Source organism: Chinchilla lanigera, unplaced genomic scaffold, assembly GCF_000276665.1.
Source record: "Chinchilla lanigera isolate Chin_1 unplaced genomic scaffold, ChiLan1.0 scaffold00009, whole genome shotgun sequence".
In the NCBI taxonomy this organism is placed as follows: domain Eukaryota; kingdom Metazoa; phylum Chordata; class Mammalia; order Rodentia; family Chinchillidae; genus Chinchilla; species Chinchilla lanigera.
The window spans coordinates 34,465,181-34,479,943 of NW_004955410.1; the positions used below are offsets into that span (position 1 = coordinate 34,465,181).

The following is a 14,763-nucleotide window of genomic DNA, read 5'->3' on the forward strand; positions in this document are numbered from 1 at the left end:
CCATCTCTGCAAAGTCTAGCTTCCAGTTTCCTATCTTCTAACTTGTTTTCTGCTAATGTATTTATATTTGGGTTTCTCAAATAAGAGAAACCATGTGATATTTAACCTTCTGAGTCTAATTTACTTCACATGCATTGTGGTCTTCAGGTATATATATTTTTCTATAAATGACTAAAATTTATCTTTCTTGATGGCTGAGTAGTACTCTATTGTGTGTAAATACCACATTTTGTTTAATCCTTTATCTGTTGATGGGCATGTAGGCTGCTCCCAACATTTAGCTTTTGCAGGGTGTGGTGGCATACGCCTATAATCCCAGCACTCAACCTATGTTCATAGCAGCACAATTTGTAATTGCTAAAATGTGGAAGCAACCCAAATGTCCATCCACCAAGAATTGGATAAGAAAATTATGGTACTTTTATATAATGGAATATTACTCAGCTATAAAGAAAGATAAACTCAAGGCCTTTATATTTAAATGGTCACAACTAGAGACCATACTCATAAGTGAAATAAATCAAATATACATGTGCAAGCACCGCATTGTTTCACTAGTGTAAAACTTGAAAGAGTTAATTTAAACTCGGAGGTATGATAGACACTGTGAAATGATAGGAAACCACGAAGAGTAAAGGGCTTCTGGGATGTGGGAAAAGAGAAGGGAAAGAAGGAGAAATTTTGTATGTATGTATATACAGGATAGTTAACATGGTTGTTCTTCTGTCTTCTATTTCTATGCTGAAAGAAATTGTCAATGAGTCTTCGGTTGACCAGTATTGCATGTCTATATCTGTTTTCATGAGAAGCCACTTTGAAGATATCAATATGTAATACAACCACCATTGTTAATTCCCTACCACTTTGTTTGTAACTCTGTATTGTCTGTATTGTGCTTGTGATATGTTGTAAAATGTTGTATGTCTGTTAATGTTTCCCTCCTTTTATCTTTAAAATAAAAAAAATAAAAATAAAAAAAAATCCCAGCACTCAGGTAAGAGGATCACCATAAGTTTGAGGCCAGCCTGGGCTACATAGTGAGTGAGTTCAAGGCCAGATTGGACTATAGAGCAAGACCATGTCTCAGAAAACAAATAAATGAATATTTAGCTTTTATTAGTTATGATATTATAAATATGGGCATGCATGTATCACTATAATAAACCCAGAAGAGGTATCATTGACTCAAATGCAATAGAATATAGTTTGCTATGTATTATTTTCTCCTGAAGGCCTATGGAAATGTCCAGCATGAGTAAACACACAATAAATTTATACAAGATCAGTAAGTAGGTAGTCCTAGAAAACATAAGAAACTAAAGCAGAGTGCCTGCTGACTCCAAGTCATGGTAGGTGACTGAGTTCTAAGCCAGAGGATGAGGGAGTCAGGAAGGAATTCATCTAACCAGTTTTCTTCACATGAACTACTTAAAGTATAGTATAAATTTATGGACAGTTTGCAGCTTTGGCCTGGGCCTGGAATTTTGATGGAATAGTATAAGCTAAAGTACCTGTTCTGCTATCACAGAAAACTCCAAATTTGGTCTGGACTTCCAAGTGGGAACATTAAACTACAAACATAGATTTATCTGTGGAGTCTTAAAGACTTTATTCTAAAAAAATTACCTGTTTGTATCTATTTTTAATAAGATTCATAAAATATACAAAAGTGTTTAAGACATAGTTTTTTAAAAAAATAATAAAACAGCTTAAGAAAATAGTGCTTATCTTTGAATCCCTGTATGTTCCTCTGTGTAGTTATGTCCTCTTCCATCCACTCCAAAGGTGATCTCCTTCTTGAGTTTTATACTTATGCTCCCTTAACTTACTATCTGCACACTTTTCACAAAGTAGGCCTACATAACATACTGTTCAGTTCGGCCTGTTTCTGATCTTTATACAAATGGGGAAAAAAAATTATATATTTTTTCTTATATGCCTAATATCATGATTCAACCAAGTCACTGTACAGTATAGTTCATTCATTTTCATCACTACATGGTACTCTACTATATGGCTCTAATGCAATTTGTACATCCATCCTCCCATTTATGGGCATTTGAATATATCTACATTTTTGCTATTAAAACAAAGCAATAACATATACACATTCTTCTGAATAGGTTTTTGCCTGTCAATTTGAGTTCTCGATTCATTAAAATGCATTTTACTGGATGATATGAGGTTCAGATTCAATTTCTTTTTATCTATATAGATAATCAATAGCTCACCATCTATATTGATTAGTTGGGTTTTCCCAAGAAACTTTAATGTCAGCTCTTTCCTGTATCAACGTTCCACTTGTGCAGGGATCTGCTTCTCAGGGTCTACAGTGGTTGATGAAAGTGTCTTTAGAGCCCACAGAGAGGATGAAGAAAGAGCTGATGAAGTGCTGGTCTACATGGGTGGAGCTCTGAACCCCAATTCTACTTTGTCAAACTATTTCCACTTTAATCTATTTTCCATACAGAACTATGAAATCACACTTAGAAGAGTTCTACAACTAAAAAGCAAATGTGAAAGTATTAAGCTATTAGTTCTAAAACACTTTATACCACTGAAATCTGTTTTATATTGTAGACATACTGCATGCATGTGTACAGGAATTTCATCTGAAATTTGATAAGTCATTCAGATAAGGTTAATTTCTACTAATACTACTACTAGTATAATACTAATACTATTATAATACTAATACTATTCTACTAATACTATTCCTGAAGGACCCACGTTCACATTTAAAATATAAAATTTCCTTATGAACTTTGCCTCATTGAAACAATAAAAATTTTGTAATTTAGCATTTTCATCAGTTCCTACTAAAGACTTTCTTCATTCTATGCCATAAATGACTGTGGTCCTCTGTACTTTCTATAAATGCTAACTTAGAATGAGAAGCATTATATAAACTATTATATTTAATAAGAACATAATTTCTACAGTTCTGAAGTCCAAGAAAATGAGCCAAACTGTTACTTCTAACTTAATGAAAATTTAATATGAACTAAATGATGAAAAATGAGATAGGACTTTTAAAGTTCTCTGTTGTAACATGTCAGAAATTAATATTTCCTCATACATTTAATTATTTACCAAATATCTTATAAATGAGGTATAATATATACATATGTACTTGTATCACTTTTAAAACTCCAATACATTACATTCTCTCTTCTCATAACTGTATAAATGAATATAATTTTTGTGAGGTTCTAGGTCATCAATTGGTTCTGAACAATGACTAAATATCATATCTCAAGAATAACGCCTATTTTGGACCTTCAAGATCAGTTTTCTCATGTATTCCAGGATTTTCCATGTGGTTGAACTAGCAGTGTTTTATCGAGTAGATAGCATACTGTATGGACTACAGTTTTGCAAAATATAAATCTATCTTATATAAACTAAACCCACAGATGAAGAACATTTTTAAGTAAAATACATTTCTGCATGACATGGATTGAGGCTAACAGGTACTACACATAGTAACAAATTTGGCATACAATATTTTGATTTCTTAAATGATTTGAAATAATGCATGAGATGAAGAAAATATATTTCTTAGGAACAGAAGAAGAAATTCACATTTATAAAATCTCCAAGTTTATTATAAGACAAATCTTACACGTAAATTGACATTCTTTCAAAAAAGCATGAATATAAATACCCAAAGAGAGCAAAAATCCATTTTTATATACCAGAGTCTAAAACAGAAAAGGCAACTATGAAAATTAAAGTTATTTTTGAAACAATTACATGTAATTTTCAGAAGAAATAAATGTACTTTTCATGTTCCCTGCATAGTTATATAATTATTAACAATGTCATTAAGTAAAATTTAAAAGACTGAAAAGAATTTTCTAGTCAAATTTCAGGACATAAAACTCTATAAGGGTTTCTTATACTTAAAGCTGTGTAACAAATGTGTAATATGAGTATAAAATTGCTGTTCTAAACAGCACAGCTCACTTCAGCCAAACCGTCTATAAAAATGTGTGTGTAAGTAAAATTTTGCTTTAAATACTCCATTATAAAACAGCTTGCTATTTAAGAGGTTTCTATTATAAATCATTTTATAAGAAGGATAATCAACCTATGGTTAATCTATCTCAAATATTGTCATACCTTAAGGCAAGGCACTTCCAGACAGATTAATTACAGTATTATGAAGTATTCACAATTCCAGTCCCCAGCAAACCATTTGAGAGGGAAACTCAGAAAATTCAGGTCAGGCCAGTAAAAGAGCCCAGTTTTCCCTGATGCCAGTACTTTCATATTTACTACGTTAAGCAAATCCTTTTAGCAAAGTCAATTCTCAAATGGTTGGAGCTTTACAGAATATTATAATGTCAGGGCTACCAAAATGCTACTCATTAAACTAATGGAATAAAAATGGCACTCTAAAGACGGTATCACTGAGTACAAACAGGAGTACTAAGTGGCCCCAAGACGGAAAAGAAACTGTAATCAAATCTGAGAATGCATTTCTACTCAAATCAGTGTCTGTTTACAAACTCTACCCATTTGTGAGTCTCATCCTTATAAATGAGAGAAGATAAATCATAAGACTCCTAGTCTGTTTATTAAAGCTTCCACTAGGGCTTCTCAAATAAGTAGGCTTGTGCCTACAAATAAGGAAGTAAAGATAGAGCCTTTCTTCATCAAAAATATGGGGATTCAATCCAAAGCTTCATACATGATCTACCTCAATTCCCCATCACATAATTTTTTAAGAGCCAAGCAATTATGGCTAGGCACTGGTGTGTATCAATGAATAAGAAATGCATTCTGGGTGGGAAGAAGTATAGCAAATCAACATATTGCCAAGTGCGTAATACATGTGCACAGTAAGAAAAGTATTACGAGAAAATCTCTTAAATGTCGCAATAAAAAATTACAGAATTTAGGGGTGGATGTTGGAAGAAGTCAGGAAACAGCACTGAGATTTGAACAGGAGACACTGATATAGAGGTCCTGTTTACCTAGGCACTAAGTAATGCATGGCTACAATCATCTTGGGAGCATTATAGAGTAGACACATAAAAAGTCCCAGGACAAAACATGGAAACACCAGGCGTTAAGTAGACTCAGAAGAAACATTAAAAGGAAAATAGCTGGTAAAGATAAAGTGAGAAGAATCCAGAAAACTAGAATCCACCAGGATAGGACTCTCTGGAGACCTTGAGGACAGTCAACTCAGTTCACTGAAGTCAAGGAGAAAATCAGAGACAAGAAAGATGATGTAATGTTTCCACTTCCACGATGATAATGTTTAAAAGCACTATCTTAATTTAAATCAAAATCATCAGTCTGCCAGGGATGTTGCTCAGCAGCAAAGCACCCGTCTGGTAAGGATAAGATCATGAGTATGATGCATAGTACAAAAAAAAAAAGAAGAAAAAAAAATCATCATTTTAATTTTTCCAAAGTTCAAACTTCTAACTTCCTAGCCACAATCTGCCCTAAAGTAGTCAAGACTGAAAATGGATCTTTTTCTCATTTGAGAAATTTGAGGCACAAACTGATTAACCTGAGAGTTTATTTTGGCCATGAGCAGAATTATTTTGATTTTTTTAACCCTCATGAGATAACGTGCTCATCAGTTACCTTATTCTCCTAAAGAATTAAAAATTAAATCTAAGAAGCTGTATTCAAGCTAACTGTTCATTAAATCTCTTTCTTCCCCTACAGCTCTGCAGTCTAAGCAATATAATGAAGCAACGGAGAGGCTCAAAACAACAGGAAGTCAATGATTAATGTAGACACATGCACAAGTTAGATTTCCACCTGTTATTTCATACACTTTCAAGTAGCACCCCCACCTCCTCAGCCCAATTGCCAATGGCAGACTATATAATGAACCATCTGTACCACAACAGCTAGAGTCAATTGAGATGGGTTGATAGTACCAAAGAAATCTCATTTTAATACTATATTGTCCTTTGTGCATTGTTAGGCTGAGTAATATTTTTAATTACATGATAAATTGAAAACATTGACAGAAACTTAACTTTTGTAAAATTTGAACTTTTCTAATGATACTCTGATGTTCTCTACGGTGGATTTTTTTTTTTTGCTGCTCCCCTGCAACAGAAAGAAAAATTGACCCCATGCACCAAACCACTGGGAAGCAAAGCCTGCAGATATGTGGTATTAACAGAAGAGACAAAAATCTTCTGCCAGTCTCTTATGGTTTGACTGAACTATTCAATTATGCCTTTTCAAGGGTAAGCTGAAATGCAGATCTCACTGTGGTCCTTGGATGAGGCAGATTAATAGAATAACTAAAAAAGGATGTCCGTTTTTAACAGAAGATAGGTGTGATTTCCTATCTTTTTTCCTGCTAAAATGTTAAAAGCATTCATCAGAGAAACTTTTGCTCCTGAATGAATGCCATCAAACTTTTACAAAACCTCGTCAGCTGATCCATTTTCTCACAAACTGTGTGATGTGTCAGCTCAAGCAAAGTATTTTCAATGATTATTATGAACAGGAGTGTTTGAGGACTGCTTTTTCTCTCTTGTGACCAGAGGTACTCCTCCTATCTTGCCAAACACTATAAATGCAAGAGACTCATACTTAAAAGTCCCATATTATACTGAACTTTTTGAGATGGGAAAGTTATAGGGATTCTGTACCACCCCTGAATAAAATTTCTCTGTAATTTGGTTGAATTGTAAAGTATTTTTGAATACATATGGTAGTCTCCTCATGGGCTAGACAGTTCAGGAGCAACTTTTCTATTTCGTAAAGCTTATGGATAGCGTGACTGAAGAGAACACACCATATGCATAGCCTGTACTTCTCCTTAAACTTCAAAACACCTGGAAACCTAAGAAGCTGAAAAGGGTTGACAGCAACCCACCTCTTTAGGGTCCTTCTCTTTCTCCATAGTGATCTTTCTACCCTACCTTGCACTGTAACTGTCCTCACTCTGTGACTGAATCAACTAATATTTAATGAACATTTACAATATGAGGCACTGTGCAAAGCACAAGAATTAAAATGTTATTAATATACAATTTCACTCATGGACCGTATAGTGTAATTGCAAACACAAACAAGTAAGTTTTCACTCACAATTTAATGAGGCAAGTAGTTGGGAAGAGAACATAAAGATATGGCAGGAGTACACAATCCAGAGTGTATATGTGTTTGTGGTATGCTGGGGAGCAGAGCAGCTGGCAAGGAAGATCATCAGAATAAGGGACCTTTAAATTTAACTTAGAAAGCTAAATAGGATTTAAATCAACAAAAGACAAACAGAATGTGTGTGAAAACTCTAAAGTCAAGGTACTGTACTAGAAATAACATTCCAGAAGGAAGATATTACATTCATTATATGTCAGACACTGAGCAACCTGCCTCTTTAGGGTCCTTCTCTTTAGGGTCCTTCTCTTTAGGTGGGTCCTTCTCAACCCACCTCTTATGGGACTTTTAAGTATGATTTAAAAGTCATACACAACTCCTCGAACTTTCACTACCACTTCATGTGGCAGGTACTGCTATTTTTAGAAAAATGAAAAAAGAGGCACAGAGATAATATCATGTACCTTACTTAAGGCTGCAAAGCTGTGTGGGGAGCTAGGTTTTTAAATGTAGACAATCTGGGCCCGGAACCACCTACGCTGCATTCACACTATGCTCCGCTGTCTCTTGAGAGATGATGGACCACTGAAAGAGAACTGAAACTGTTCCAATGGCAATAGCCCAGTGTTCGTTTTCATTGTCTAACAAAAGAATTGGTATCAGTCACTTATCCCGTTGACTGATAAGGACTGCATTTGAGCAAGTGGCAGCCTGTGCTGCTGTCCTATTGATTATGTGGTCTACCTTTTCACCGTACAGTGGCAAAGGAGTGGTTCCACTGAGGTGCAAGATGTCAACAAAGAAGGAGACCATGTCGAGCAGGGAAGGAGGGGAACTCAGTTCTACAGGAACTCTGTACTTTCTACTCAGTTGTGATGTAAAACTACAATGGCTTTTTTTAAAAGAAGAAATACAGCTTATTCAGATAATTCAAGTTCCAAAACAATACTTCTAAACAAACAGCCGTTTTTCTCTTCTAATGTTTATTTAGTTTTGTTTTATTTTTTGCTTACTGTTAAAATCAAAGCACATACTTGAAGGGTGAAAAGGAAAACACTCCAGGTTTTTGAACTCTGTCAAAGTGCACATTTTTTAAATTAACTGAACATTTAAATAAGTTTTTTTACAGAAATTAAATAACATCACAGAGACAATATCAACGGAATCTGAAAGTTGCTGAAGAACACTTAAATAGAATACTCAACTTTTGTTTTAACAGAGTATTATTCTTTAGTAGTACTGAGGATTGATCCCAGGACCTCATGTACACTAGGTCAAGGGCTCTACCTCTGAGCTATATCCTCAGCCTTAGAAAGACTGTTAATAAACTGTCTGACATCTTTCCAAACCAGCAAGTGAAACAGCTGAGACAAAGTAACTTCCTGAATAACAGTTAATGTCAACTGCTTTCATACCTGGTTCATGAGTTCTGACTTCAAACAACTTTGAAAAAATGGTATCGTACCATTGCTTTAAAATGGCTCTCAAAAAGATCTTTATTATTTTTTATTTAAAAGATGTTTATTAAATTCTTCACGATATGACAGAAAGGAAAAGGAGAAAACAAAATAGAAGGAAAAATGGAAACAAATCTTTTGTAAATAAGGAGGGGGACAGATTGAAGGGAGGAAAAGGAATTAGGGAAAAAAGAAACAAGATAGGTATAGGCACAAATTGCCTATGATGAACATGATATATTATATATAACATGCACTAATAAATTAATTTTTAAAAAATTTTAAAATGATACGACAAGGATTCAAAGAAAGAAAGAGAGAGGGAGTGAGGGAGGAGGGAAGGAGGGAAGGAAGGAAGTTTTATCACCATTAAAGGAATTTAATACAATATAAGTCAAGTGTAAAAAATATGGAGGCAAATTTGAACTATTAAGGCAACACTGAAGAGAAATACAAATTAGGACAAAGAACAAGGAAGTTATATGAGCCCTAGATAATCTACTCTACCCCAAATGACACTTCAAGTACAATCCTAACTCCTGTAAGAATTTGTGTTCTATGTAGCACCATCATTTCCTTCCATGCTTTGCACCCATCCTTCTCCTCTAGAGCCTGAGTCATCCTCCGCCTTCATTCTTTGACTGACCACAAGGTGGGTTACTCCTTCGTTTGTTCACAATTATAATCACCCTCTGTACTGTGCCAAGTATGTTTTCCAGAATGCCTAACGTTTTAATATTTGTAGGCCATTCTCCTGTGCCTAGAACAGTAATGGCAAACCTTTTAGAGTTTTCAATGATATAAAACAGTCTGCCACAGCACACGTGGCATAGGCTTGCCTCTGCTGGTTTAGAACATGGTTCTAGGTTTTGTACTTCTGATTTTCATATACATAAGCTGGGGAATTATTACTGTGACATAAATATGTGTGATTATAACAGAATCTCTACAAAAATCTACAAGTGATTAGATTAATAATGAAGATGGAAGTGAACAACTAGACAATCTTCAAATCTAGAAAGGTGGTTTTTTTCATAGTATTTTGGTATAGAACAAGGATTAGACTTAAAAACTAAACATTAAATTGTGTAGACTAATAGCACGAAAATGCTTCAAGTGTTCCCAATGCACCGAAAAGAGTAAAGATGTTCATACCTCCCCCTCATGAAGAAAATACAAATTCTGAATTTAATTATTTCATCTCTTAACTTCTTTAGCAATTCTATGCATACAATCCACTTAATATTTGGTACTCTCACTGTTATTGATATACCTGTGTGATTGTGTGGTATCCTTCATGAAGAATAAAATTGGAACAAATGGTCTTTATCTCAATCTGATAAAAGCCATGTATGACAAATCAACAGCCAACATCATATTAACTGAACAAAAAACTGAAAGCTTTCACTTTAAAGAAGTGATACTCTATGTCACTACTATCACCTCTTATATTCAATGCAGTTTTGGAAACATCAGCCAGAGCAATTAGACAACAGAAAGAAATACAAGGAATAAGGACAGGAAAGGAAGAAGTTAAATTATCATTATTTGCAGGTAATATGATACTCTACACAGAAGACCCCAAAAACTCCATCAAAAGACTTATAGATTTAATAACCAAATTCAGTAGTATTGTAGAATACAAAGTCAACACTCAAAAATCAACAGCATTCCTGTGCACAAATAATGAAGTCACTGAGAGAAATTAGGGAAACGCTACCTTTCACAATAGCATCCTAGGAATCAGTCTAACAAAGGAAATAAAAGACCTTTACATTGAAAACTACAGTACTCTGATGAAGGAGATTGAAGAGGATATCAGAAAATGGAAAGATATTTCTTATTCTTGGGTAGGAAGAACCAACATAGTGAAAATGGCCACATTTCCAAAATTATTTCATAGGTCGAATGCAATCTTGATCAAAATACCAATAGCATATCTCACAGAATTAGAGAAAACAATCCTAAAATTCATTTGGAACCAGAAAAGACCTAGAATACAAAAGCAAGCCTAGGCAACAAAGGCAAGGCAGGAGGGATCACAATCCCTAAGTTGAAATTATACTGCCAAGCTACTGTGATAAAAGCAACACAGTGCTGGCAAAAATACAGACCAGAGGATCAGTGGAACAGATTAGAAGACGTAGAAATAACTCCAAACATACTCAGCTACCTTATCCTTGACAAAGGAGTGAAACACCTTCACTGGAAGAAAGACAGCCTCTTTAATAAATACTGCTGGAAAAACTGGCTTTCCACAAGCTCAAGACTAAAACTAGACCCATATCTTACACCAAGTACTAAACTAAAATTTTTGAAAGACATTCCTCAGAGGACTAACATATAGAATATCTAAAGAACTCAGCATATCTTTAGTACACATCATATATGCCGTGCTCTCCTAACTGCATTTTAAGGCTTTATGAAGTCTCTGTACCTGATTTTTATCATCTGCACTGCCTACAATGTCTGACACTTGGTAGGTTCTCACAAATCTTTACTCATTGATTACATTTATCATAATGATAATCATTGCCATCATAACAGAAAATGTAATTGGTCTTATTTTTATTTTATTATAAATAATTTTCTTCTGCAGATCACAACCCTTTATTAAGCACATGAGTATCAAGTATCCTGTGTATCAAAATTATGTTGATTAGACCACATTATTCAGAGGCATCTTTATTCTCTTTAAACAATCACAGAGGCTTTATTTGCCCTTTTCCAAGTTTCACTTATACTTCCCATTTTCTAGAAGGTGTCAAAAATAACAATTAAAAGAAGAGTAATAGTAGTAGCCATCACAGAAAGAGGCATTCTGCTAGACTGTGACTGGAGGGATCTGCTATCTAAGCAAGAAGAGTCTGGCCTTTCCTTTTTTGCTTAAAATTTTACGTGAAAAGTACCATGTCTACAAGCCCTCTGATGACAGTAATGGTTTTTCAGATCTTTGGCAGCAGATGCCCAAAAATTCTACCAGAAACAGATTAGAAACTCACAAAAGAATTTTGTGAATGTAGACCACAAACCTACATGCTATAAATACTTCAGAATTCCTCCAGAAACTTAATTTGTTCAAAGAAGTCCAACCACCTACCTTGAAGTTCTCCACTCCGACTATAGAGCTCCCTTCTCTGTTCTCGCAAGTAAGCACTCATACTGATAGCATGGGAGGATGATTCAAATCTGAAATGAAACACATGATAAATATGTGACTAATTAGCAACAATACAGGTGTATCTAGGTTTGTACTACAAAGAGTGTTGAAAGGGCTTTCTCCCGGCATGTGTGATACTCCCTAGTATTCTTGACATTTTGGCTAAACTATGACAGGGCTAGAGACAGTTGCCCCAGATCTTGATTTATAGGTATTCCTGGCTAACACTCCTCTACAACAGTATTTGGATCATTTGTTTATTCTCCATTTCAACTGGTACAACTTTGACTTGCCTCAGCTTGCCTTTGCCTTCAGACTTCCATCATCCTTTGACAGGATTTCTACACACTCAGTACCAAGGGTATCCTCTGGACATTCTAATTTTGTTATTATCCAGCTCAAAACCCAGCAGTGACTACTAACTGTCACCACAGACATTTCAGCTCCTCTAGGGGGAGAAGTCTTGCCTTTCTAACTCCCCCAGTTCAAGTACTAGTACAAAGGCATAAAATGGAAATAATACTAAATAATAACATCAAAACAAAACGTATTTGTTCTTTTCCTAAATGTCCTAAAAAATGTTGTTTCTAAATGACTGCTAGTTTTTTAATCTGTCACCTACCCCTCATAAAATACTCTCAAAAATACCAAGCTATGAAGTGTTCATTCACACCTAACTAGAAACAGTTTTTCAAAGGTCAGAAACATGGAAAACAAACTCATGATAAAGAACAGTGGCTAAAAACCAAAGCAATGAACACAAAAAGGAAAATTAATCCATAATAAAGAAAAACTTGAAGGGTTGAAGAAAAAAAATCAAGTAAAATGATGAGATTCCATTTCAAACCTCAACTTTTACAAAGGCAGGAAAATAGTCTGAAAAAAGAAGGAATCTTTCTATAATTCTTGCCACTGAGGAGTGAACAGCAAAATGAAACAGCAGAAGCAACAAAGGAGTAAGTCTCCAGGAACAAGAAAGGGGCATCATAATTTTCTTAATTATGTCTTCTTTATTCATTCATTATCAAGGAGATGAATACCCAAGATCGATGTCAGTTTGTAAGGGAAACACTTGTTTTACTTGATCTTCTCTCTGCACCCCACCAAGAACTAAAAGGCACTACCAGTTGAATGAAAAGGAAAGTGTGCAGTATTTCAAAAGTGCCACCTGCCAGTCAAGTGCAGAAAAGAAGCTACTGACCTCGAAAAAAGCATGCTGACAGCTATTGATCAGAGATGGCAAGGGAAAATAATAAACTCCTGAGCAAAGAATGCAGAGATATACATTGTACGGTAAGAGAACTTAAACACAATTAACCTTAGCTAAGGGCAATTAAAGAAGGTAATAAAGTTCTTCACAGCAATGATAAAAACAGATCACAGCCCTCCAAAATCTTAATCCTTTAGGACTTGATGTATTTTTTCCAGTAGGAATTCTTCTTATGTGGCAACAAGTCACAGATTGTTATAATGTTCAGTAAAAGAGACACTAGAGGTTATTCAGTCTTCCCCTTTATTTTATAGCCAAAGGCACTGAGGCCTGGTAAGACAGGAGAGCTGCTCAGGAACTCACAGCTCATTAATACGAGAGCCAAGACTAGAGGCAGATAAATGTCTAATAACCACCTAATTCTGTGTCAGTGATAATAAATGTGTAACAATTAAATAAGCTAATTTTTTTCATTTTCAACAATTAGTATTTTCATCCAGTACCACTACTTTAGAAGCACTGGCTAAATGTTTGAACATGTACATATGATCCAAGGTTGGAAGGTAGAGGTTACTATGGTTTTTATCTAGGTGTACTCCAAAAGCCCTATGGGGTGACTGGGTCATAGGCATGTGATTGATAGTCACTAATGGATTAGCCCACTGATGAACTTGCAGCTGACTGTGATATTAGGAGGTGAAGCCAGGATGGAGGTGGTGGGTCACTGGGGCTGTGGCCTGGAGGGTCTATCTCCCTCCTTCCTCCCTTCATTGCTTTGTGCTTCCTGCTGCCATAATATGAATAATCCTTCTCTGCTATGCCTCTCTGCCAAAGAGAGCCAACTAACTATGGACAGAAACCTCTACAAACTTTGAACCAAAATAAACCTTTCCTCCTTTAAACTCTGGGTGTCTGGTATTACATCTCAATAATGAAGAAGTAACTAAGACAAAGGTGATAGTTGACAGCATAAAATCTAAAAACCTGGAAGCCTACTTTCTGCAATAAACCTACACAGAATGGTAAGTTGGACTGGAAGGTAGAGAGAGACGGAGGGATGGAGGGAGAAAAGGAGGGATGCAGAGAGGGAGGCAGGTGAACAAGTGGGCTGGCAGAAAAAAGGAGAGGCAATAAAGGGAAAAGCAGGGCCTGCCTAATCAAGCAGCTCTGAGACAATTTTAGTTGCTTCTTGGTATTTGACAAAAAAGATTAATGAATTATTAATAAAGAGATACTAGAAGTGGTCCAGCCACCTCGGAAAAAAATCTACAGTATCACACAAACTTAAATAGCACAGAATCCATCAACTGTGCTCCTAAAGGTATTTATTCAAATGAGTTGAAAACTTATACCCACATTAAATCCTGCACATGAGTGTTTATTGCAGGCTTTATCCTAATTACAAAGATGTCTTTCAACAGGTGAAAGAGATAAGTACGCTATGGTACAGCTCCACAAGGAAGTATTATTCAGCAATAAAAAGAAATTTTTTTTTTTTTTTTGGTTTTCCTCTGGTACCGGGAACCGAACTCATGACCTTGCGCTTGCCAGGCAGGCGCTTTTGCCGCTGAGCTAAATCCCCAGCCCCAAAAAGAAATATTTAACAACCAAAAAAACCACAAAAAGAAATAAGAGAAACAAACACAGCTAAGTGAATAAATCCAGTCTGGAAAGGTAACCTACTGCATGATTCTAAATATAGGATATTTTTGAAAGGAAGCAACTACAAAGACAATAAATGTATCAGTGGTTTCCAGCGGCTAGGAAGGGAGGGAAAACTAGACTGAACACTGAAGATATTTGGAGCTGCACCATTATGTATGGCACTCCATTAGTGGATAGGTGAC

The 14,763-nt window shown here is 35.4% G+C and overlaps 1 protein-coding gene across 2 annotated transcripts in view; it reads right to left on the minus strand.

Moving 5' to 3' along the window:
- Positions 1-14,763, minus strand: part of Exoc4 (exocyst complex component 4) — a 734,966-nt gene that overhangs the window by 527,356 nt on the left and 192,847 nt on the right. For both annotated transcript variants that reach the window (XM_005377540.2, XM_013510636.1), the window contains exon 9: positions 11,647-11,735. In XM_005377540.2, coding sequence (XP_005377597.1) covers positions 11,647-11,735 — 89 coding nt within the window. The remainder of the gene's footprint in view (positions 1-11,646; positions 11,736-14,763) is intronic.